At 42.8% G+C, this 24,551-nt stretch overlaps 1 protein-coding gene across 5 annotated transcripts in view; it reads left to right on the top strand.

The window, feature by feature from the left end:
• Positions 1 to 24,551, top strand: part of Sptan1 (spectrin alpha, non-erythrocytic 1) — a 70,069-nt gene that overhangs the window by 9,095 nt on the left and 36,423 nt on the right. For all 5 annotated transcript variants that reach the window (XM_055599801.1, XM_055599803.1, XM_055599802.1 and 2 more), the window contains exons 2-19: positions 4,731 to 4,970; positions 6,465 to 6,590; positions 10,071 to 10,211; positions 10,537 to 10,683; positions 13,355 to 13,488; positions 13,588 to 13,732; positions 13,970 to 14,124; positions 14,685 to 14,820; positions 17,153 to 17,254; positions 18,704 to 18,841; positions 19,469 to 19,579; positions 20,584 to 20,661; positions 20,795 to 20,950; positions 21,150 to 21,354; positions 21,994 to 22,175; positions 22,492 to 22,735; positions 22,900 to 23,022; positions 23,181 to 23,398. In XM_055599801.1, the coding sequence (XP_055455776.1) occupies positions 4,734 to 4,970; positions 6,465 to 6,590; positions 10,071 to 10,211; positions 10,537 to 10,683; positions 13,355 to 13,488; positions 13,588 to 13,732; positions 13,970 to 14,124; positions 14,685 to 14,820; positions 17,153 to 17,254; positions 18,704 to 18,841; positions 19,469 to 19,579; positions 20,584 to 20,661; positions 20,795 to 20,950; positions 21,150 to 21,354; positions 21,994 to 22,175; positions 22,492 to 22,735; positions 22,900 to 23,022; positions 23,181 to 23,398 (2,778 nt within the window). In that variant the 5' untranslated portion in view covers positions 4,731 to 4,733. The remainder of the gene's footprint in view (positions 1 to 4,730; positions 4,971 to 6,464; positions 6,591 to 10,070; positions 10,212 to 10,536; positions 10,684 to 13,354; positions 13,489 to 13,587; positions 13,733 to 13,969; positions 14,125 to 14,684; positions 14,821 to 17,152; positions 17,255 to 18,703; positions 18,842 to 19,468; positions 19,580 to 20,583; positions 20,662 to 20,794; positions 20,951 to 21,149; positions 21,355 to 21,993; positions 22,176 to 22,491; positions 22,736 to 22,899; positions 23,023 to 23,180; positions 23,399 to 24,551) is intronic.

Raw genomic sequence — 24,551 nt, 5'->3', positions numbered from 1 at the left:
TGCTGGTTGGATCCCCAAATTTTTCACTGAAGATGAGTTTTGCCTTTCCAGGGGTGTCTGGGTTCTTTCCCCATGTAAACATGCTATCATTGCTGCCCTCCTTTTTGTAGAGGGAAGTCTAAACTTTCTTTGAGCAGAGCACAATATTGGGACACAACCAAGAATGTCCCATGTCTGTAAATGTTTCTTGATGCTCCAATCAGTCAGGGTAGAGGAAATCAGGTGGGACTCAGCTCACAGAACAGCCTCTCCCTAGATATGTCTCATAGGTTGGCCTTGCAGCTTATTCACCTAAAGCATTTTTCTAATTTTGATCTGAAACAGGGTAAGACACACACACAGAAACACAAGGAGCCCTCTCAACATAACAGTTCTTCACTGCTGCAATTCACACACTAGAGAAAAGCAGGAAACAGGCTAAATGAACATTCTTAACACGCCTTATACCAGAAAGAGGGGTTTTAGACATGAGGTGTTTCAGGCTAATCAGGAAGGAGTAGGTAGAAGTCCTTTGCTGATCTGCAGGTATAGCTGAAACAGAGAGAGGACAGAGAACAGGTCTTGGAATTGATTTATTGAATTATTTTTCGAAACAAGGTTTCTCTGTGTAGTCCTGGCTTTCCTGGACTCACTAATTTATAGACCAGGCTGGCCTCAAACTCACAGAGATCCGCCTGCCTCTGCCTCCCGGAATGTGGGGATTACAGGTGTGCACTACTGCGCCTGGTTAGGTCTTTGAATTTATTTCAGTGTATCTTGAGGTATGTGTAGGACTTACTAGGGAAAGAAGGGATGGGATAGTCTAGGCAAAAGAATCATGTACAAGCCAGGCATGTCTAATCTCAGACAGGAAGATCACATGTTAAAAGTTATCTTCAGCTACATAGGGAGTTCAAAGAAAAAAAAAATGTATAGATGGCTTTGGAGTTTTACAGAGAATCATGTTTTAGAAAAGGACTTCTTTTATAGTTGGGGAGGTGGCTCAGGGGGTAAAGCACTAGATATGAAGTCCAAGCATAGCAGTGTGCTCAATGACTCAGGTCGGGATAGAACGGGAGTTCCCTGGGCAACCAAGTCAAGTAAGCTCTGGGTTTAGTGAGAGACCCTGTTTCAGAAAATAAGGTGAGAGGGGCTGGAGAGAAAGATGACTCAGTGGTGCTAAGAGCTATGGTACGAACATTTTGCTTCCTTCGTCCCTCTTAACTTCTTACCTCTTCTTACCACCACCATCTAACATTACATATTTAATTTTTTATTTACGTGTATGTATTTGTGTTTCCAAGGGTGCTAATGTGCATAGAGGTCAGCAGACATCTTATAAGAGTGGGTTCTCTTCTTCTAGCATATTCCTGATTATCAAACTGATCATCAGCTGGCAGCAAAATGCCTTTACCAGCTAAGCCATCTCATGTGCTTGACTATTTAAAAAGATAGAGGAAGGTGTCTGACAAACTGGTGTACTTGGAGGCTCATATGTACACACGTAATACACAGTGAGATGTGGCTCACTGGTGAAGTAGTCAAGAAGCCCTAAGTTAGATGCCCATTACTGCTGAACACAGAAAAAAAAAAAAAAAAGAGATTGTGAAGTCGGACAACCAAAACAAGTACCTCCGTAGAGTATAATTGGAAAGACACAAAATGCTGCAGTTAAAACCACCTCAACTCTTCTCTGGAAGATAATATCGTCATCAGAACACTGTCCTTGATGCTGATCAGGTGCACACAGTTCTCACTGAGCTGTTCTTTCCTGTGTGTCGTGGGCAACACCCTCACAGGTTTTCATCCCAGTCCTCAGCCTCCTGGACATTCCCTGTCCATTAGCTCCAGGAGGGGACAGGACAAGGGAAAAAGCCTCCAGGTATTTCAGGTAACTGTCTTTATGCCTTATACAGTTCATGGAGCAGGGTCTGGAGGGCCTCAGTGTTCTCCTGCCCTACTTCTTACCTTACTTTGAATCCCCTCTGCACTGTGCTTTGTTTGCTTGCTTGCTTGTTTCTTTGCTTGTTTGTTTCTTTCGAAATAGTCTCACTCTAGCCTAGCTGTGGGCCTAGTATCTGATGTGTTTACCAAACTGTCTCTGAATATGTAACAAATCCTTATGCCTCTACCTCCTGAATGCTTAGATTTCAAGCATGGGCCATTATTCTTGACACATGCTGTGATTTTTATTTTTATATATTATTGTGCGAGTGTGTCCAATGGGGGGGGCATGTGGAAGTCAAAGGAAAACTTTGTAGAATTGATTCTCTCCTGTAGCTACATAGATTCTAGCCATCAAAATTAGATTGCCAGGTGTATTGGGTACACTGGGCATTGGGTACACTGAGCCATCTCACCAGTCCTTGTTTGTTTGTTTGTTATATGTGTACCATGTTTGTGCCTGGTACCGATGAAGTCAGAGGAAGGTATTGACTTCCCTGGGACTGTAGTTACAGGCAGTTGTGAGCTGTCGTATGAGTGCTAGGAACCTAACCTGAATCCTTTGGAAGAGCAGCCAGTATTCTTAACCTCTGAGCCATCTCTTCAATTCCTCTTATAAGCTTTTTAAAATATCTTACTGTGTAACTCAGGCTGCCCTTAAAATCTCCATTCTCTTGCTTCAGCCTTGTGAGAAATTCTTTAGTGGTATTGAGGATCATTTGATTGATGGGCATGTGCTAAAGACTCTAATTTTTAAAGTGGGAATGAGGTCACTTCCCATTGTTTGCCACTCTAAGCATAGAAGGAAAAGTATTTTTTTATTTAATTCTTTATTAATTACACTTTATTCACTTTGTATCACCCCCTGTGGTTCCCTCCCTCCTCCTGTACCAATCCATCCCTTCCTCCACCCTCTGCATGCATGCTTGCATGCCCCCCCACCCCAAGCCCACTAATAGGGGAGGTCTTCTTTTCCTTCCTTCTGATCCTAGTCAATTAGGTCTCATCAGGAGTGGCTTCGTTGTCTTCTTCTGTGGCCTGATAATGCTGCTTCCCCCTCAGGGGGAGGTAATTAAAGAGCAGGCCAATTAGTTCATGTCAGAGACAGTCCCTGTTCCTATTACAATGGAACCCACTTGGATACTGAACTGCCATGGGCTACATCTGTGCCGGGGTCTTAGGTTATCTCCATGCATAGTCCTTGGTTGGAGTATCAGTCTCCTATCCAGAAAGTTGAAGAGGATGGACATCAGAAGGAGAAAAGAGGGAACAATTCAAGAGCCTGACACAGAGGACCTCTGAAAGGCTCTGCCCTGCAGACTAGCAATGCAGATGCTGAGACTTATGGGCAACCTTTGGGCAGAGTGCAAGGAATCTTATGAAAGAAGTGGGAAACAGCAAGATCTGGAGAGGACAGGAACTTCGCAAGGAGAGCAACAGAACCCAAAAATCTGAGCACAGGGGTCTTTTCTGAGGAAAAGTATCTTGTACAGGGTCATATATTGCTGAATTTAGTATTTTAGATGCTTTTTGCCATTAATTTACATCTAGTTTTCTGTGATCTTTAAATTGACTAGAAGATAAAATGGTTTCATTTTCTCTCTGATCCTGGGACTGGAACTGATAAGCTTGCTAGGCAGCTGCTTGTACTGTTCTGTATTCCCATGATGGCTTATTCTTGATAAGATCTAAGTAACATTCTTTGTTTCTCACATCCTGGGTCAAGTTTGCTTATTAAATTTAGCAAGATTGCTTAGAAAACTGTATGTTTTGGGTTCAGTGGAGCTCCACTGTCTGTTACACCAGTCCTTTGCAGTTTCTGTGACAAAGAGGAAAGCTGATTTAAAGAAGAGTAAATTGGGGGTGGGAAATATATTCCAGCTGTTAAAGTGCTTACCGTGTACAAGACTCTGGGTTTGATCCCCAGTACCCCAGTACAGCATAAAACCTGGTGTTGGTAGAAAATGCTTGTAATCCCAGCCTGTAACACACAAAAAGTCAGCCAGGTGATAGTGCACACCTTTAATCGTAGCACTCATGAGGCAGAGGCAGGTGGATTTCTAGTTCAAAGCCAGTGTGGTCCACAGTGTGAGTTTCAGGATATCCATATACAGAAAAACCCTGTCTTGAAAAACATCAACAGGAAAATTCATTTGGACTCTACACAATAAATTCAAAAGCAAGATAGAAGGATTTTTTTAGTACATTTATTAATAATTCTTTAAATATCAATGTTTCCTTTGAATGTTGAAGCCTCTGTAGAAGTAATAGGAACTTAACTCTTCCGTTTGCCTCTTTCACTTTTGCTGCCATCAAAACCATCATCCTCTGAGGAGCCAGAGTAGTTAGGTGCTGTGGGGAGGAAATAAATAGCTTAGCAGTTCTCAACCTGTGGGAATTGAATTACCCTTTTATACAGATCTCCTATGATATTCATATTAAAATTCATGACAGTAGCATGAATTTTGTAATGTGAATATCTGTAATGAATTACAATGAGCCACATAAATACAATTACTTGTATTGTGAAAACACAGATATTCACATTACAGTTCATTATAGGTATGAAGTAGCAACAAGAATAATGTTATGCTTGGGGTCACCACAACATGAAGAATTGTTTTAAAGGGACAGCATTAGGAAGATTGAACCACTAAAATAGCTATTGTTCGTAAAGGCTTTGTCCTACAAGAGGCTACTTCATAGTTCATTTGTTTGCATTTTCTGATTCTTTCTCCTTCAGAGAGCCTAATTCCACTGCATATCTTGTCTTGTGGAGCTTATTTCAAGGCATTCTGTCTTTTCAGAAAATGGATCCAAGTGGGGTCAAAGTGCTGGAAACAGCAGAGGACATCCAGGAGAGACGACAGCAGGTCCTGGATCGGTACCACCGCTTCAAGGAGCTCTCTACCTTGCGGCGGCAGAAGCTGGAAGATTCCTATCGGTTCCAGTTTTTTCAGAGAGATGCTGAAGAGCTGGAGAAGTGGATTCAGGAGAAGCTTCAAGTTGCATCTGATGAGAACTACAAAGACCCAACCAACCTACAGGTATGTCTAAGCTGCCAGGGATTCTTGCCTCTCAGAACTTAGGGACCCCCAAAAATTGGGTAGCTAGAAGAATGTAGGTCAGACACAGTAAAGACCAACTCTGTGCTCTGAGAAGACTGTAGCATATGGGGAGGATAGCTTAGAGGCATGAGGGTTTTTTTTCTGCATACTTTAAACCCAGGGTTCTTAACCTTCCTGTGCTGTGACCCTTTAATACAGTTCTTCATGTTGTGACCCACAACAATAAAATCATTTTTGTTGCTGCTTCATAACTCTAATTTTGCTACTGCTATGAATTGTAATGTGAATATCTGTGTTTTCTAGTGGTCTTACACAGCCCCTGTGAAAGGGTCATTCAATCCTCAAAGGTTGACTCTTTAAACTGATGGTTCTTAAATTATATCTCAAAGCCCCTGGAATTCCAGCAATTTCCAGGAATTTTTGTTTTTGTTTTTGAGACAGGGTCTTACTATGTAGCCCTAGCTGACCTGAAACTCAATATGTAGACCAGGCTAGCCTCAAACTCAGAGATCTGCCTGCCTCTTGTGGGCTGAAATTAAAGAATGTGTCGCCATGCCCTGCTGGGTTGTTGAGATAAAGGCATGCTAACAGTATTGTTGCTTTCAAATAATATAGTTATGGGTGTGAGGAATGTCTAAATGGTTAAGAACACACGTTGCACTTGTAGAGTACATGGATTTAGTTTCCAGCATCCTTATCAGGAGGCTCACTACCAACCTATAACTCCAGTTTCAACAGCTCTCATGACTTCTTTTGGTCTCTGGGCACACAGATACAGAAATACAAATAAAAATTTTTTTGAAAGAAAGAAAGAAATGGAATGAGGTTATCAAGATGGCTCAGTGGGTAAAGGCAGTAACCGTTATGCCTGATGACTTGAATTTCATCTTAGGACCCACTTGGTAGAAGGAAGGAACACATACCATAGCATGTGCATGTTTGCACACATACACCACCTACCAAAGAAATGTAATTTTAAAACTAAATAGAAGTAGAATGCAAGGTTTGAGTATGGCTCGTAAAGGAGGTGGAAAAGCTGTGTGTGTGGTCCTGTTTTTCTCGTTTTTTGTTTTTTTTGTTTGTTTTGAGACAGGGTTTCTGTGTGTAATAGCCTTGGTTGTTCTAGAACTCACTCTATAGACCAGGCTGGCCTTGAACTCACAAAGATCCACCTGTCTCTGCCTCCTGAGTGCTGAGATAAATGTGTATATCACCAGTGTCTGGCTAGTCCTATTTTTCTAGAAGGGATTAGATGTCTGAATAAAAGCTGCTTCTCCATTGACAAGAAAATTTGAAATATTCTGTAGTATCTAACACCCACAAAGTTGAAGATGCTCACAGAGCAGGGTAGTGGAGGTACAGTCTTTGTATGTGTGCGCCCTCCCTCACTAGAGGAGATGGCACTGAGGGCAGGGGCTGTTAGGGTGGGAACAAGACAAGTGCTGGGTGGTGACACTTGTGTTCCACTACCAGGGAAAGCTCCAGAAGCACCAAGCCTTTGAAGCTGAAGTACAAGCCAACTCAGGAGCTATTGTCAAGCTGGATGAGACTGGAAACCTAATGATCTCAGAAGGGCATTTTGCATCTGAAACCATCCGGGTGAGTAGGAACACTACCTGCCTGGTCAGAAGGGCTCATCTCCTGGAGCAAGAAAAAAAGGAGGATGAACACCTTTTAAGCTTGGCTTTTCCTGATTTGAGAGACTCTAGGTCTTCTAGAGAAATGCACAAGCCAGCTATTACTATGACTGGAAACCAGGGTTTGTGAATGTGGTAAGGAAGAGTGTTCTTGGAGTAGAGTGAGTTTAGCATAGAGTGAGTTACCATGTTCATATGGTAAAAAAGATTTCTTCTGTGTCAGCTAACTCTAGTATTTTTAGAGGGTAATTGGTAACCTTGAGACAAGCACCTTCAAACTTTGGGCCTACTTGTTTTTTAATTGAGATCATTTTTCTATGCTTTATGTAACAATACCATTGTATTAAGGGAAATATCCTTTCCTTATTGCCATGTTAAGGTTCTCATAAGGAGATACTCTTACCTAGCCTATCTTTGATACACTTTAAAATTTTTTAATTTCTATTTTTGATTATGTGTGTGCTTGTGCATGTGTACATGAGCACTCAGGCCAAAAGAGGGTGTTGGATCTCTTAAGCAGGAGTTAAAGGTGGTTGTGAGCTGCCTAATGAGGGTACTGGAAACTGAACTGAGGTCTCTATAAGCGAGTATGTATTCTGAATCACTGATTCATCTCTTAAGATCTTTGATACACTTCTTGTTTTTATGTTTTGTTTCTTTTGTTTTCTTTCTTATTCTCAGCATCTAACTGTGTAGAACAGGCTGTGCTTGAACTAGATCCTCCTTTCTCAGCCTCCCAAATGCTGTAGTGTGTGTTACCTCACCCAACTTTTTATTTGGTTGTTGCCAAAGCCACATTGCATTGAGGGCTCAGCCTTTCCTAGGTCTTCACCTGTCAAGCATTATTTAGGATGTAGACAAAACCTGTATCCTTCAGCCTCAACTAAAAGTAAATCATCCTCCACTCTCCCTCTGTAGCTGTTTTGAAATTTTCAGTCCTCTAGGAGCCAGGCTGATGGTTTTCAGCGTTAGACATTTGTGCCATATTTGCTCTACTGGTATCTATTTGCACTGGGTGTTTTGAAATGGACTTGTCGATCTACCCACTTACTGATTTTAGGCTTTTATTTATTTATTTTTTAATTCAAGACAGGGTTTCTCTTTGTAGCTGTGGCTGTCCTGGAACTAGCTCTGTAGACCAGGCTGGCCTCAGACTCACAGAGATCAGTCTGCCTCTGCCTCCTGAGTGCTGGGATTAAAAGTGTATGCCACCTTGCGCAGCTAAAAACTGTTAACTATTACTAGTTTAATAAAAAACCTTTAAGAAAAGTAAGTGCCAGTTGTTCTGTGGCCAACTGATTCATTATATTGAAATCATTTGCCTAGTGTAATACATCTCTCAATTAAATACAAACATTTTCTTTTTTTTTTTTAAAGTATAGTTTTGTTAGGTAAATGAAGTCAGTTGGCTTCTTACTTCCTAGTAGAAATTTTCCTGGGGTACATGGAATTGTATAGTATGACCCAGCTACAGATAGGCCCAAGAGGAATGTTTGACTTTGGAGATTCATCTTGAGAAGGACCCAAAGTTGAGTTCATTTGTGCTCCATTTGGAGAGCTTATCAAAGCAACTTTACGTGCACTATTAACTATTATTTGTCGAGTTGCTATAGTAGCTGTTGAGGTACTGCAAGATACTTGGCTGACATCTGTGATTTTCATAGGCTTGTAAGGTTCCTATTTCTCCATATCATGGAAGGGTAGACATTCTGAAGCTTAGAAATTTTGAGTAACCTGCCCCACGGCTGACAAGTAGAATTTCACTGTGAGCCTCTATTTTCTGGCACAATCTGCTGTATTCCATGCCTATCATAGTTCTTTCCATAATGTTTTGTTTCTGCATCTCTGAAGCTCCCACTGTTGGCTCATGGCTACGTTGAGAAATCACCAGAGTCAGAGCCAGGCCTTCTTTCCCACCCTGTCAGTTCTGAAGTTTCTTAAATGTTCTTATTGCCCTACCTGCTCATGTTCCTAGACTGTAGGCAACATATGTAGCTGGACCCTCTCTGTCTTTCAGGGCTGGGAAAATTGTGCCAGTATCTTAGTCATGACTTGACTGTGTGAAAATGAAACTTGTGTGTTTGAATAGTGGACTTGAGGATGAGCTCTGTCCAGTTTCTGTAGTGCTGTTGTTAAGAGTTCTGTCTTCTCATGTTTGGGCTCACAGTTCCCATAATGATCCTCGCTTGACTTGGCAGCTTGTTTGTTCTGAAAAATTAGCAGTATAGTTTGGCAGGTGGCATTAGCAGTAAGGAAAGTGGGTGGAGTAGAAGGCTGTGTCTGTGTCCTGTATAACCTGTCTTGTCACTGGTTTAGACTTTCACACCATACCGGACAGCTTGGCGCCCCATAGTCACCGCCACCCACATTGGGTCTCACATCCGAGTAGGTGGAGTATTGACTTGTTATGCCTTTCATTCCCTTCTAGTCATGACAATTTGGTGCAGTGAACTGTGTGAGCTCTCATTTCGTTTCTTTATAGCTTTCTCTCCTCTGGTGAAACCTTCATGCTTGTTTCTAAGAGACTCCACCCATGCTGACTGTTCCCCTGACTTTCAAAGTTTTTTGTTTGTCTTGCTGAGAGTGACATCTCAACATGGGTGGATCCCAGTCCCCTTTATGTTTGTGTTTGAATCTGAGTGGAATAGTTTTGCCTGTCAGTGTTACCAGAAACTCCCAGTATCTTGGGGTAGGCATAGTCCCAAGGTGGGATCAAGTACCAGAACAAGCACTCAAGCTAAAAAAAATGCCTTTTTAGCTTCCCTCAGTTCTTAGGTTCTCACTGGGTCTATGCTGTGAATACCCATTAATGCTGTGGCTGCTACATGAATGAGATTAGAACTCATCTTGAGATGTCATGTTTAACAACAGTCACTGTGAGGCCTTCCAAAGCCTTTTTGGTGAAATGCAGATTGAGAGCTGATGGCATTCTTCTACTGTTACCCCAAGATTTTTACATTGTAATTCCTTTTTTTGTTTGTTTTTGTTTTTGTTTTTCAAGACAGTTTCTCTGAATAACAGAGCTCTGGCTATCCTGGGCTCACTTTGTAGAACAGGCTGGCCTCACAGACATCTGCCTGACTCTACCTCCAACTGCTAAGATTAAAGGCATACACCTCCATTGCCCAGCTCACATTGTAATTCTTTTTCAGTTTAATTTTATTTTTACTGTATAAGAGAGTGGAAGAGAGTAGTGTACACATATAGAGGGCATAGGACAGTTTTCAGGAATCCGTTCTCTCTTTTGGCTGTGGCTTCTGGGAATTGAGTTTTTGTTTTTCTAGACAGAGTTTTTCTGTGTAGCCCTGGCTGTCTCGAAACTCATTCTGTAGACCAGGCTGTCCTCTAAACTCAGAGATCTGCCTGCCTCTACCTCCTAAGTGCTGATATTAAAGGTGTGTGCCACCATACCTGGCTTAAAAGTCTGACTTTTAACCTCCAGACACGTTTGATGGAGCTGCACCGACAATGGGAGTTGCTTTTGGAGAAGATGCGTGAAAAAGGAATCAAACTACTTCAGGCACAGAAGCTGGTGCAGTATTTGCGAGAGTGTGAGGATGTAATGGACTGGATCAATGACAAGGTATGCTTTGAGGGCAGGTGTACTAGGCTCCTCCAAGAGGATGGAGTGCTCCCTATGATCTGATGGAGGGCAGTGTTAGAGCAGTTGCAGCCCTACATTAGATGGAGGGCAGCAACGGGAGACTCTGTCTCAACTGCTCTCTAGGAACCTTTTATTGTAACCCTGAAATCTCTGGGACAGAACACTGTTAGAAGACAAGTCATAACTACATAGAGAATTGTTCATTAAAGTGAATGTGGCCCCATCCCTAATGAATCTCCTTCGTGGCAACCTTTGTTAAATTGACTATTGGCCAGTCACTCCCACTGGTTCTGTCCTTGAATAGGAAGCCATTGTGACTTCTGAGGAGCTGGGCCAGGACCTGGAGCATGTGGAAGTTCTACAAAAGAAATTTGAAGAGTTTCAGACTGATCTGGCTGCTCATGAAGAAAGGGTTAATGAAGTAAACCAGTTTGCTGCCAAGCTCATCCAGGTGAGAAGCAGAATGATGTGTCCTGCCCACAGCATCAGGGATCCTTCTAGGATGTACTGTAAAAGAAAACTCATCTGATCCTTTTTTTTTTTCTTTTGTTTTTTTGAGACAGGGCTTCTCTGTAGCACTGTCTGTCCTGGAATGGCTCTATAGAGCTTTGTGCCCTTAAACTCACAGAGATCCACCTGCCTCTGCCTTCCAGAGTGCTCGGATTATAGGCATGCTCCACCACTCCTGGCTTATCCTTTTTTTTTTTTTTTTTTTTTTTTTTTTTTCCCTAAGCAGTGGGCCACCTAAATTCTATATGTGAGTATTTTTCCTGTGTATGTGTATGTGCACTCTGTGTGTGCCTGGTGCCCGGAGAGGCTAAACCTGAGTGCCAGACTTCATGGAATCAGAGTTACAGATGGTTGTGAGCTGTCATGTGGGTGCTGGGGACTGGACATGAATCTTCTGCAAGAGCAGCAAGTATTCTTAACCTCTGAGCCATCTGTCCCACCCTCCCTGATTCCTGGAGTTCTATATGTGGACCAGGCCTCCAACTCAGAGATCCACCAACCTTCTCCCTTTCTCCCAAAGTGCACCACCACACCCAGCTATGATTCCTAACTACTAATGAGCAGGTTTTACAAGTATCTCTTATACATATGTTAAAAGTTCTGTCTAGATGTAAGTAAAGCGTCATTCTGATTACTTCTAATAAGAACATGCTTTTAATTTGAGGCCCTGGGCAGGAAGGGCAGAGTTCCATTTTTGGGCTGGGCAGAATGAACTTTTATTGAGCTTCTAAAACTTGTCTCTGCCTTTTCCCAGACCTTGGACCAAGGTGTGGTAGTAAATTCCTACCTAATTCTGGCAGGCATCCAGCAATAGTGATAGTTCTTTCTTCTTTCATACTGAAGATTTTCTGGCCTCTGAGGGCCCCTAGAAGGATCTGATGGTGAATGGGCACTCCACTGGTAGCTCTGGAGCTCATTAAGAGGGACAGAGACAGCTTGGTATGATGACAGCTTTTTCCCAGCACTGGGATGCTGAGGCAGGAGGATTGTGGGCTCAAGACCAGCCAGGGCTACTTTCTCAAAACAACCTTTCCCCATGGCCTACATGAGAGCTTTTTGAATACAGTTGTCATCTATACTACACTGTGGTTCAGTGTGCTTTGAAGACATCAAGGATTAGGAAGCAGAGCTTTTTGCTTTGTAGGGCAGAAAGGAGTCTACTAAATGAGTTCAAAACTTAAATATCCAGGTCTTTGGTGCTGATACTTTTTCTCATTTAATTTTTAGTCAGTATTTGAGAGGACAATCAGAACTGTTCAATAATATTTTGTCATTCTAGAGAGCTAGTAAAATCTCCAAGTCTCAAGCCAGTTATGCGGGGCAGGAATAGTCAAGCCAAGCCCCCAAATACTCAACCCGACCTATTCACCTATTCACATGTTCTTTTTTTTTTAATAATTTATTTATTATTTATACAGAGTTCTGCTTACATGTGCACCTGCATGACACAGAGGACACCAGACACAAGAGGACACCAGATCTCATTACAGATGGTTGTGAGCCAGCTTGTGGTTGCTGGGAGTTGAACTCAGGACCTTTGGAAGAGCAGTCAGTCCTCTTAACCTCTGAGCCATCTCTCCAGCCCTCACATGTTCTTTTAAGCTAAGAGAAAACAAAGCATTTAGAATGTGCTTGGTGGAAAAGAGTCAATGCTAACAAGATGTCTCCTGCCTACATCTAGGAATAAATTCTGGCCCCTAAGAAACATGGACCTGGGAAACAGTGCTTAATCTACCTCACAGACACTTTTTTTTTTTTTTTTTTTGAGACAGGGTTTCTCTGTGTAGCCTTGGCTGTTCTGGACTCACTTTGTAGACCAGGCTGGCCTTGAACTCACTGAGCTCTGCCTGCCTCTGCCTCCCCGAGTGCTGGGAATAGGTGTGTGCCTCTGTGCCGAATTACAGACACTTTTAAATGCTAGGTTTTGAAGCACTTGAGGTAGGTGGGATTACATTGATGAAGTTATGCTAAGTTGGACCCCGTGTGTTTGTTTTTATTAAAAATTTTTATTTACTAGACTTACTTCATTTTGTGTAAAAATGTTTTGCCTATGTATATGTGTGTTCCCCATGTATTCCTGATTGCCACAGAGGTCAGAAAAGGACATTGGATTCTATGAAACTGGAGTTAGATAGTTGTGAGCCACTATCTTCATTTTGGGAATGAAACCTTGGTCTTCTTCAGGACAAACTAAGGCTGTTAACCACTCAACCATCTCTCCACCATCCCTGGTATGTTTAATATCTGGTACTGGACAGGCATAGTGACACACACCTTTAATCCCGACATTTGGGAGGTAGAAGCAGGTAAATCACTGAGGTCAAGGCCAACCTGGTCTACATAGCAAATCCGGACCTTCCAGGGCTGTCTGTATAATGAGACTTTGTCTCAAAAAGAGTAAAGGACAACAAAAAGCTGGTACTGATGTTTCTAACCCTTAACAGGCTAAGCACATTTTCCAAAGGATGGAAAAAGATTCTTTCTTGAGCTACAGCTTCCTTCCTTTCACACAGACCCAGGCTTCCTTACAGTTATACTCTTGAGCCAGGCCCAGAATAATTTGTAAGGGCCAGAGGTGGCAGGCTGATCGGTTCATTCTCTTCCTTGTGTAGGAGCAGCACCCAGAAGAGGACCTGATCAAGACCAAGCAGGATGAGGTGAATGCAGCTTGGCAGCGACTGAAAGGCCTGGCTCTTCAACGGCAGGGGAAGCTGTTTGGTGCTGCTGAGGTTCAGCGCTTTAACAGGTACTAGGGGGCTATGAGAACGGAACAGAGCTTGGAGTCTGGTGTTCCCAGTGCACCTGGACAGCTTCATAGCTGGGTTGATTGGTCGCTCTTCTGTAGGGATGTAGATGAGACCATTGGTTGGATTAAGGAGAAGGAGCAGTTAATGGCCTCGGATGACTTTGGCAGAGACCTAGCAAGTGTTCAAGCTCTGCTTCGGAAGCATGAGGGTCTGGAGAGAGATCTTGCTGCTCTAGAGGACAAGGTGGGTTTGCTTGTTTTTGTTCTTTCAGACCAGGTCTCACTATGTAGCCCTGGCTGTCCTGGAGCTCACTGTGTAGATCAGGCTGGTCTCAAACTCAAGAGATTGACCTGCCTCTGCCTCCCAAGTGCTGGGATTAAAGGTGTGTGTCACTATACCTGGCCACAAGGTGGGTTGAAAGCTGCTGACTAAGTCAGTTAACAAGGGCAGGAGAGTGGCACTGATAAAGTCTGTTTCTAGGTGAAAGCCCTGTGTGCCGAGGCTGACCGCCTGCAACAGTCACACCCTCTAAGTGCCAACCAGATCCAGGTGAAGCGAGAGGAGCTGATTACCAACTGGGAACAGATCCGAACTCTGGCAGCAGAGAGACATGCACGGCTTGATGACTCATACAGGTAGGAACATTCCTTCGGTGCATAGCAGTCAATCTTTAGTTCCTGTACAAACAGGAGAGGCAGAGTCTCAATTTTAAATACCAAGAATGTGTCTGTACAGGAATCACCAATAAGAAAATGCAGAGTACTTTACCTCACCTACATTAACGTTCTTTTGGAGACTGGCAGCTTTCTAGAGTGTAGTCTGTGCATATAGTATTTATAACTTCATAGATTTTTCTGTCCACTCTAATAACTTTGACAGAATGGAAATATACCATAACTAGCTTCTAGAATAGCCTGTTAGTAAATGAAGAATTGGAAAGGTAAAGAACACTTACTCACCTTGAGTTGGCGCTGTATATAACAAGGAAGTTAAAGATGTGAGTCAGTGGCAGTGACTAGCCAGAACAACATAAAGAGATACCATTTTCAAACAGCAAAAACATGAGACAAAATGGGGGCATCACCATGAACAACAGAACATATTTTTCTGCCTTCTGCTATCTTTACTTTAAGTTCAGTGCAGCCTTCTGTCATGGGACCACCACTGGAAATGACATACTTTTGATTTTCCCAAGGCTTCAGCGCTTTCTTGCTGACTTCCGTGACCTCACAAGCTGGGTGACTGAAATGAAAGCCCTCATCAATGCAGATGAGCTGGCCAATGACGTGGCTGGTGCTGAAGCTTTGCTGGATAGGCATCAAGAGCACAAGGTATTCTTTCCAGGGTCTTCCATAACTGAAGACATTAGCATGTGGTGGGGCGGCACCTCACTGTTTGGGAGGCCCGCACTCAAAACTGTCGTCTCCCACTGTAAAGTTTGTTGTGGGTTTTGTTTTGGGGGATCTCCTTACCTCCTTTCAACATAGACTTCAGTGTTATGCAGGAAGGCAGAAAGGCAAGCTCTCTCCACTTAAAGGTTGGTGCTGCTTCGGATGCCCATTCCATCTGTGCTGTCTTAAAAAGTGTCTGTTTAGGTGGGCGTGGACAGCCAGGGTGGTTATACAGAGAAACCCTGACTTGAAAAAAACAAAACAAACAAAAAGTGTCTGTCTAGGACTATGCTTGATGGTGCACAGCTTTAAACCCAGCCCTTTGAAGGTACAGGTGGAAGATCAGGGATTTAAGGTTAGCCTGGGTGACATAACAGGTTTGAGGCTAGCTTGGGCTACATGAGCCCTTATCTCCCAGGGAGAAAAAAAAAACAAAACAGTCTACTGAATTGTATAGTTTATTCAAGTAACTTGGATGTTTTTTTTTGTTTTTTTGTTTTTTTTTTTTTTTGCTATTGTTTGTTTTTTTAGTCCAGTATTTATCCAAAGTATGTTATATCAAAAAAACTATTATTAGGGGTCAGGGAGATGAGTCAGCTGGTAAAGTGCCTGCAGGGCAAGCATGAGAACATGAGTTCAGTCCTGGTACCCACACTGACCATAGCCTCTTATGGTTACCTGTAATCCTAGTGCTGGGAAAGGGAAACGAGGGTCACTGGGTTTCACTTTCCAGCCAGCCCAGCAAAATTAGTGAGCTCTGGGTTTAGTGAGAGACTCTTTCTTAAAAGTAAGCTGGTAAATGTTGTAGGAACACACGGGATGTCCATATCTAGCCTCTGTACACAGGTGTGCATACACACACATAGAACATGGACTTTATATCAAGAAGGTCACAGAGTAGTAATAGGGAAGCAATAGTATGACAAGGTACTTGACAGGAAATCTTTTTAAAGGCTATGTCAAAAGTTATTTGTGGAGAAAGCTATAAAACTTTTGATAAGCCAGACTTGAAGACAATACATGTTTTCTTTTTTATAATCTAGGCCTAAAAGTGTATGTAGGCTATAAAAGTGAAAACAGGACTATGAAAGGAGAGAAAGAGGAGGTCTGAAGGGGTACAGAGGAGTAGGTAGCAGTGCATGTGACAGACAAAAGACGAGTATCAGCAAGGGCAAGTGGAGTGGAAGACAGTAACAGGAGCAAAGTATAATGATGTGGAGACATGAAAATGCCACAACTAAATTTACCTGCCTTATATGGTAACTTCAGTTTTCTCCCCCTCCCCTTCCCAGAGACAGGGTTTCTCTGTGTAACCCTGGAACTGGCCCTGAAACAGGCTGGCTTCAAACTCAAGAGATCACCCTGCCTTTGTCTCCCATGTGCTGGTATTAAAGATGTATACCATCACACCTTTAAATATTCAAAAATATTTTAAAAGAATATAAAACTTTCTGGATGTGGTGGTGCATAATTTTAATCCCAGTACTGGAGAGGCATAGGCAGATGGATCATTGAATTTCAGGCTAGACAAGGCTAGACAATTTATAGTACCAAGTACTATAGAGTTGTAGTAAAAAACAAAAAACACAGCTGGGTACAGTGGCACACACCTATGATCCCAGCCTTCAGTGAGGCAGAGGCAGGTGGATCTCTGAGTTCAAAGCCAGTTTGGTCTACAAAGGGAGTGCAGGACAGCCAAGGCTACAGAGAGAAACTGTGTGTAGAAAATACAAAACAAACAAAAAAAGGAAAAAACACAGGGCTGGAGAGATGGCTTAGTGGATAAGAGCATTGTCTGCTCTTCCAGAGGACCTTAGTTCAAATTTCCAGCAACCACATGGTGGCTCACAACCATCTATACTGGGATCTGATGCCCTCTTCTGGCAAGTCCAAAACCAAACAAACAAAATCCTAAGGCAATTTTAAGTAACATGGCAGAGGAGGGAAGGGATTCACTGTACTGTTATAAAATTGTAGTAATAAGCAAGTCCATATGGTATAAAAAAAGAGAAGTGGACAGTAAATAGGAGGGCTTGCTTTGATATGAACATGTGGTCTGCAGAGCCGGGGCAAGTCTTTCTCAGTTGACAGATAATTGTTTCCATATTTTATTACTTAAGCTGATGATTAAAAAACACTCTGAATTTCCACTCTGTTTCTTTTCTTAGAAGTCTCTTTCACTTGAATAATTATTTGAAATTCAATAACTTGGTTTTGTCTCCCCAACCCCACCAAAAGATGCTGGAAATAATGCCGTCTTTTTACTCTACAGGGTGAAATCGATGCTCATGAAGACAGCTTTAAGTCTGCAGATGAGTCTGGGCAGGCTCTGCTTGCGGCCAGTCACTATGCCTCAGATGAAGTGAGGGAGAAGGTAAAGTAGTGAAAGGGGCCTTTCAAGGAGAATGCCAGGGCCAAAGAGCGTTTCTGGATCTCTGTGCCTGGTAGGGGCCCACCATCAAGTGAGAACACGTAGTAGCCCAAGACTCTGCCACAAAGGGGCAACTTGCCTGTAGAGATTTAAAAAATAAATCATGGCTGGTCATGGTGGCACAAAGGGGCAACTTTAGCTTGTAGAGATTTAAAAAAGATGTATGTGGCTGGTCATAGTAGCACACATCTTTAAGTCTCAGCACTGAAGAGAAGAGACAGGCAGATCTCTGTGACTTTGAGGTCAGTGTGGTCAACACAGCATGTTCTAGACCATCTAGACCCATTAGAGGAAGGAAAAAGAGAGAGTATATGCATAAATATATTGGGCCAAGACACTTTTTTTTTAAAACAGGTTTCTGATATCCATTCAGTTGACAAGCTCTCGTTTGAGAGTCCATGCTGTTTCCCTAATCTTACTTTCATCTATCTACCAGTCACCTTGGCATTTTCACTTAGAATGTTTATGTAATAGGACAGTAAATTCTAGATGAGTGGTTGGGGTTCTTGTGGCTAGCATACACATGCCAGCTTTGGTGTTTCTATATGTCTTTCTTTTTTTTTATTAGTATTACTATCGTTTATTATAATGTATTCAATTTGTATCCTGGCTGTGGCCCCCTCCCTCATCTCCTCCCAATCCCACCCTTCCTCCCTCTTCTCCCCTTATGCCCCTTCCCTAGTACACTGATAGAGAAGGTTCTACTCCCTTTCTGTTTGACCCTAGCCTATCAGGTTTAATCAAGACTGGCTACATTGTCTTCTTCTGTGTCCTGGTGATCAGAGAGCCTGCCATTGAGTTCATGCCAGAGAAAGTCCCTGTTCCCCTTACTAGGGACTCCAGTTGGAGACTGAATCTATGGGTTTCATTTGAGCTGAGGTTTAAGTCCTCTCCATGCATTGTCCTTGGTTAGGATATTATTCTCTTCAGGGCCTCCAGGGTTCAGTTTTTTTGGCTCTGTTGGTCTCCTTTTGGTGCTCCTGTCCCCTCCAGGACTTTCTATCTCCCCCTTCTTTCATAAAATTCCATGCATTCTGCCCAAAGTTTGGCTCTGAGTCTCAGCCTCTGCTTTGATACCTTTATCAGTGGAGTCTTTCAGAGTCCATCTGTGTAGGCTTCTGTCTGTTCCCTGTCTTCTCCTGCTTCCTGTGTCTGTCACGTTTGTCCTTCTGAATGAGGATTGAGCATCTTCCCTAGGGTCTTTCTTGTTGTTTAGCTTCTTTAGGTTTATAGATTTTGGTATGTTTATCCTATCCGTCTTATGATAAGCTTATATACATTAAGTGCTATTGCTCAAAGGCATGCCTTAAGGCTGGTATGAGGAAAAGACTATCCTGGGCAATGCTGTGTCTCCCAGAAGGTGGAATGTAACTTTGCTTCCCATTCCCCAAGCTGAGCATCCTCTCTGAGGAGAGAACTGCCCTGCTGGAGCTGTGGGAGCTTCGGAGGCAGCAGTACGAGCAGTGCATGGACTTGCAGCTCTTCTACCGTGACACTGAGCAGGTGGACAACTGGATGAGCAAGCAGGAGGTAATGTTCAGCAGGAGCCCAACCAGAGAGGGCGAAAGGTCATGCTTTGTTTCTCCAGTGTGTGCTGATTTTGATTAATAAGGACATTGGAGCTGTTTCAGTTTTTGGTAGAGTGAAAAAAAGAACTTTTGGCCCTGCCTGCCTCCGGCATTGCTGAGACAGCAAGGCAGCTAGAAAAGATTTGTGAAGTACAAAAGGGTTCTAAAACTTAGAATTTAGCCTTGTGTACAATCTGAATGTATGAGAAGCTATAAGAGCTATGTGAGAGCTGGGGTTGGTGCCTGTTTGCATTCTCACTAAGCAAGTTAAGGCAAAGGGCTCTTAAGCTTGAAGCCAGCTTGACTATTTACCTTAGAAAGAAAGCTGGACTTGCCTCCCCACTAAAAGAAATATCTGAAAGATGTTTAATAGAATATATAGTAATGATTATCTCCCAGTGTTACTGGTTGATTTTTTTTTTTTTTTTTTTTTAAATGAGAATCTAAAAGGACTAGACTTTACAATGGTGGTCTCAGAAGTCTCATCGCCATAGAATATTTCCTGTGTTTTGCCAAAATCTTCTTTTGTGTTTGGGCTATAGATGAATAAGCAGCCCATGATGCTGCACACTTGCTTTTCTTTCTCCAGGCATTCCTGCTAAATGAAGACTTGGGTGACTCCTTAGACAGTGTGGAAGCGCTTTTGAAGAAGCATGAGGACTTTGAGAAATCCCTCAGTGCCCAGGAAGAAAAAATCACAGTAAGCTTTTTGTCACAGAGTAAACGGAGTCTCTTTCTAAGAGCTTTGGGAGCTGTCTGCAGGGTACTCCCAGGAACATGTAAGACCTGGTGATGATACCAACTCATTTTTGTGTACACGTAGCACAGCTTATGGAGAAAATCACCTGCTTAATGGAATCCTCCCAGTTGAGATGCACTTCTGACTGACACTAAGTCCGTAAAAGATAGGTGTCCTAGCCATAAAGAAAACACCCTGGTAGAAAGCGTAAGAAGTCTGTTGACCTACAGCTGACCCTCTTGAGGTGCTCATGCAGCACTTCATGTCTGCAGACTTGAGGAATGAGCAGTCCAGAGTCTTTTGGGCATGTCCACTTGCAACAGTGATCAGTGATGTTCATGACTGTAGAGTTCACTCTCGTGAACCAGATACTTACCAGATACTATTTTATATATATAAAATAATATATATAATATATTTATATATAAATAATATATAAATGTATGGTATTTATAATATAATATAAAATGTAACAATATTATAATAGAATATTAATAAATATATAATATGCTATAATTATAATATATATAGTATTTAGATATATAAAGTAGTATCTCATAACATTTTAACTTTTAATTTTGTGTTAGTTCAAATTCATAGCTATCCTAGGGTACATGTTGTTGTGAGCCATAGGGTGGGCATGCCTGTAGGTCTGTAGGTGAAGATAACCAGTCATCTAGTCCCAGTGGTGATTGCTTGTCATAGTACAAACCTTGACTGTTAAGATTTGGGTGTTAGCTGTGTGAGGTGGTGTATACCTTTAAGCCCAGCACTCAGGGAGGCAGAGGCAGGGGGATCTCTGTGAGTCTGAGGCCAGCCTGTTCTACAAAGCGAGTCCAGGACAGCCAAGGCTACACAGAGAAACCCTGTCTCAAAAAACAAACATAAAAAAAAGATGAGGGTGTTTTTTCCATAGCCCAGGTTAGGGCTCAGTGCTCACTGACAACTCTTGCCTTCCTTTCTAGGCACTGGATGAGTTTGCAACCAAACTAATCCAAAATAACCACTATGCAATGGAAGATGTGGCCACTCGTCGAGATGCGGTGAGTTCCCTGGGCATGCCATGCTCTTTTGTAATGTGTAAGTTCCCTTTCTGAAATAATTGTTGCAGTTCAGTCAAGCTGGTCTCTTTTTTGGGAGTATAAGCTGGGGAATCGCATGATTTCTGTCTTTCAGCTCCTGAGTCGCCGCAATGCCCTTCATGAGCGGGCCATGCACCGCCGGGCCCAGCTGGCTGACTCCTTCCACCTGCAGCAGTTCTTCCGTGATTCTGATGAGCTCAAAAGTTGGGTCAACGAGAAGATGAAAACTGCTACTGATGAAGCTTATAAAGTAATATACAATCAGTGTTGTCACGTAGTACTTGCGTAGTATGCTAAAAACTAGTTGTATCTTAAAAAAAAAAAAAAAAAAAAAAAGCAAAGGGGCTTCCACAAACTACACTAATAAGCATAAGTTGACTGTTTTATGAGTATAAAACAGCTCTATATAGCCAGGCTCAAGGCAAAACCCTTCTCTTTTTGATTGTCAGGATCCATCCAACCTGCAAGGGAAGGTCCAGAAGCATCAGGCTTTTGAGGCTGAGCTCTCCGCAAACCAGAGCCGTATCGATGCCCTAGAGAAAGCTGGGCAAAAGTTAATAGATGTCAACCACTATGCCAAGGAAGAAGTAGCAGCTCGTATGAATGAAGTTATCAGTTTGTGGAAGAAACTTCTAGAAGCCACAGAACTGAAAGGTGGGAGAAAATAGATGATAGAAAAATGATTGGTAATAGGAATGTTTGGGAAACTAAACACTCCTCTCTAGGACCAAAAGCCCCTTCCCCCAGGATAGCTAGGTTGATAGCTTTGTTGTTAAGGATTTTTTGCTGTATAGAGGTTATATGTCTTGAGTTGATCGTTTGGTATGATTGAAGGTGACTGTTGGTTGGAGAGACTAAAGGCAATGAATTGAGGCTTCTCACTTAAAATCACTATTTAGCAGCCTGGCAGTGATAGCACATGCATGTAATCCCAATGCTCAGGAGGCAGAGGCAGGTGGATCTCTTTGAGTTTGAGACCAGATTGGTCTACAAAGCGAGCTCAAGAACAGCCAGGGCTACACAGAGAACCCTGTTGCCAAAACAAAACAAAACACAGTTTAACTGTGAGACAGTGAAAGCATCTCATGGAAGTAAAGGTGCTTTCCAAACAACCTCCAGTTCAGTCTGTTGAGTGTAGAGCAGAAGTTATTCTAGCGATTTCCTTCACCTATTTAGTAAAACAGTGTAGTGACTAAGATCTGACCATAATCCTTCAATAGGATACCATGGCTTGTGATCAGTATTAGCAGATTCCATTATCAAACAGAAAATTGAACCTGTTTTCCTGAACAGGAATAAAGCTCCGTGAAGCCAACCAACAGCAACAATTTAATCGTAATGTTGAGGACATTGAATTGTGGCTATATGAAGTTGAAGGTCACTTGGCTTCAGATGATTATGGCAAAGACCTCACCAATGTCCAGAACCTCCAGAAGAAGCATGCCCTGCTAGAGGCAGATGTGGCTGCTCACCAGGTAGAGTGGAAAATGGGACTTGTAGAGGGGCAAGGCAGTGCTGAATGGGAGAAAGGTGAATGTTGAACATTTCAAGATGAGACTATTTGGGAGAAAGATGAGCTTATATGGCTGTCTTACAGAAGTCTTGTTTGCTTCTGTCTAAAGTGAGGGAAAACCATGACAGAACAAATACTCTCAGAATAGGACAAGCACCGTTTTAATTTTCTTGATGTCCGATGAATCCTCTACCCAAGTAATAGGCTGGAGAGGTGCAGAACAGAGTCTCTGGGATTTAATTGTTTGCAGTTTTCAAACCTTACCTTCCCATTTCCAGGATCGAATTGATGGCATCACAATTCAGGCCCGCCAGTTCCAAGATGCTGGCCATTTTGATGCCGAAAACATTAAGAAGAAGCAAGAGGCTCTTGTGGCCCGCTATGAGGCTCTCAAGGAACCCATGGTAGCCCGGAAACAGAAGCTGGCAGATTCTCTGCGCCTGCAGCAGCTCTTCCGAGATGTGGAGGATGAGGAAACCTGGATTCGAGAAAAGGAGCCTATTGCTGCATCTACTAACAGAGGTTAGTCTGTTTGACCCAGGCAGAACCATGCCAGTGTAGCATCCCACAGCATAAAGGAGATGTGTCCAGAGAGAGTAAAGTGTAGATCCCCATAATGCAGCAGTGGTGGGAGCCCAGTGACAGTTCAGTACCAGTTGATGAGGAAATATGGATCCTGCTTTTAGGCAAAGATCTAATTGGAGTCCAGAATCTGCTAAAGAAACACCAAGCTTTACAAGCAGAAATTGCTGGACACGAACCCCGCATCAAAGCAGTGACCCAAAAGGGAAACACCATGGTGGAGGAAGGTGAGTGTGGTCAGTGACTGGACATGGTTTTACTTTTTCTGTCTTTCCCCTATTGGCATGGAGTGCATGGACATGGGGCCAGCTGTCATATGACTTTGACTAGGCCTCACCTTGTGAGTTTTGCTGTCATGTCAGTATACTCACCATCATCCTTCCAGGCCATTTTGCTGCAGAGGATGTGAAGGCCAAACTGAGTGAGCTCAACCAGAAATGGGAGGCACTAAAAGCCAAAGCCTCTCAGCGGAGGCAAGATCTAGAGGACTCGCTGCAGGCCCAGCAGTACTTTGCCGATGCCAACGAGGCTGAGTCCTGGATGCGGGAGAAGGAGCCCATTGTGGGCAGTACCGACTATGGGAAGGACGAGGACTCTGCTGAGGTAGCTCAAAGCTTAGTATCACGTGTACTTGGGAAATGGGCCCAGCCTTAGAGTAGAAAGCAAGGTAGTGGAAAAGGTTTTCTAGGAAAGATAAAGTATCCTGCAGCTGCTTTTTAAAGTGTTTGGAATCTTTCTTATTTTTTATTTTGGAAGTTCAGAATCAAAGAGAAGAGCCTATCACCTACTTTCAACTGTTAACATTTGCTTATGTCTCATTTATTCTCTGTCATATGCATGCAGACATGTAGTCAGGCCAGCATAGGCAAGCATGCCAACACCAACACCTGTGTAAACTTAACAGTGCATGTACATGCACTACTCAGTACATACACCAAACGCTTTCCTGTTTTTCTCTAGTCATCTGTTGTCTTACTGTAACTCTCATATTTGTAGTCTCCAGACCTCCCCCTTGACAGTCTTATCAAAACCAGAATGAGTAGTGGTGTCTGTGCTCAGTGGTAGAGCACTAGTGTAGTATGTTCACAGTTCTGGATTCTAATCCCAGTACTAAAAACCTCCCTAGGCGAGTTGAGCCTGCACATGGACAATATTTTCCCCAAGAATGGGAGGACCAAAAACACTGGAGATGATGTTAGTGGGAAGTGACAAGATAGCCATATAAAAGAATTCTGGAGTATACTGGATGCTATTCTTTGTGTGTCTGTATTTTTCAGATACTTTGTAACTAGGTAAAGCAAGGGGAAAGAGGAGATTGTAACTCAGCAGTATTTTTTTCTTCTCTGAAATTAAAGAGGAAAAAGAGATGGGATGGCAAGATGGCTCAGTGGGTAAAGGCGCTTGGTCCAAGCCTGTTGACCTGAGTTCATTACCCAGACCTACCTGGTGTAGTCAGAGAACTGACTTCTTCAAGATGTCCTCTGACCTCCATGCTTGTGCTGTGTGCATACCCATAAAGAAACAGGTGTAAGACAACATGAATGGGGAAATTTCACAAGATCCTCCCCCCTACTGAGAAGATCAGTTTCCTCCAGGGACAAGCTCCCATGTAGGTTATCCAGTCTCAGGTGGTCATCCCTGGAAACTGTCCATAGGGCACCAATAAGTGTACTCACTAGAGTTTGAATGTCTGTGTAACAGTAGTCATTGTGGAAAACAAGGTCATAAGATTGCAGGAGGTATGGGAGCAGTAGGA

The sequence above is a fragment of the Psammomys obesus genome, unplaced genomic scaffold, assembly GCF_907164565.1.
Source record: "Psammomys obesus unplaced genomic scaffold, mPsaObe1.curated_primary_1811, whole genome shotgun sequence".
NCBI classification, from domain to species: domain Eukaryota; kingdom Metazoa; phylum Chordata; class Mammalia; order Rodentia; family Muridae; genus Psammomys; species Psammomys obesus.
The sequence above is the reverse complement of the archived record's forward strand: the minus strand, read 5'-3'. Positions and strand labels throughout refer to the sequence as shown.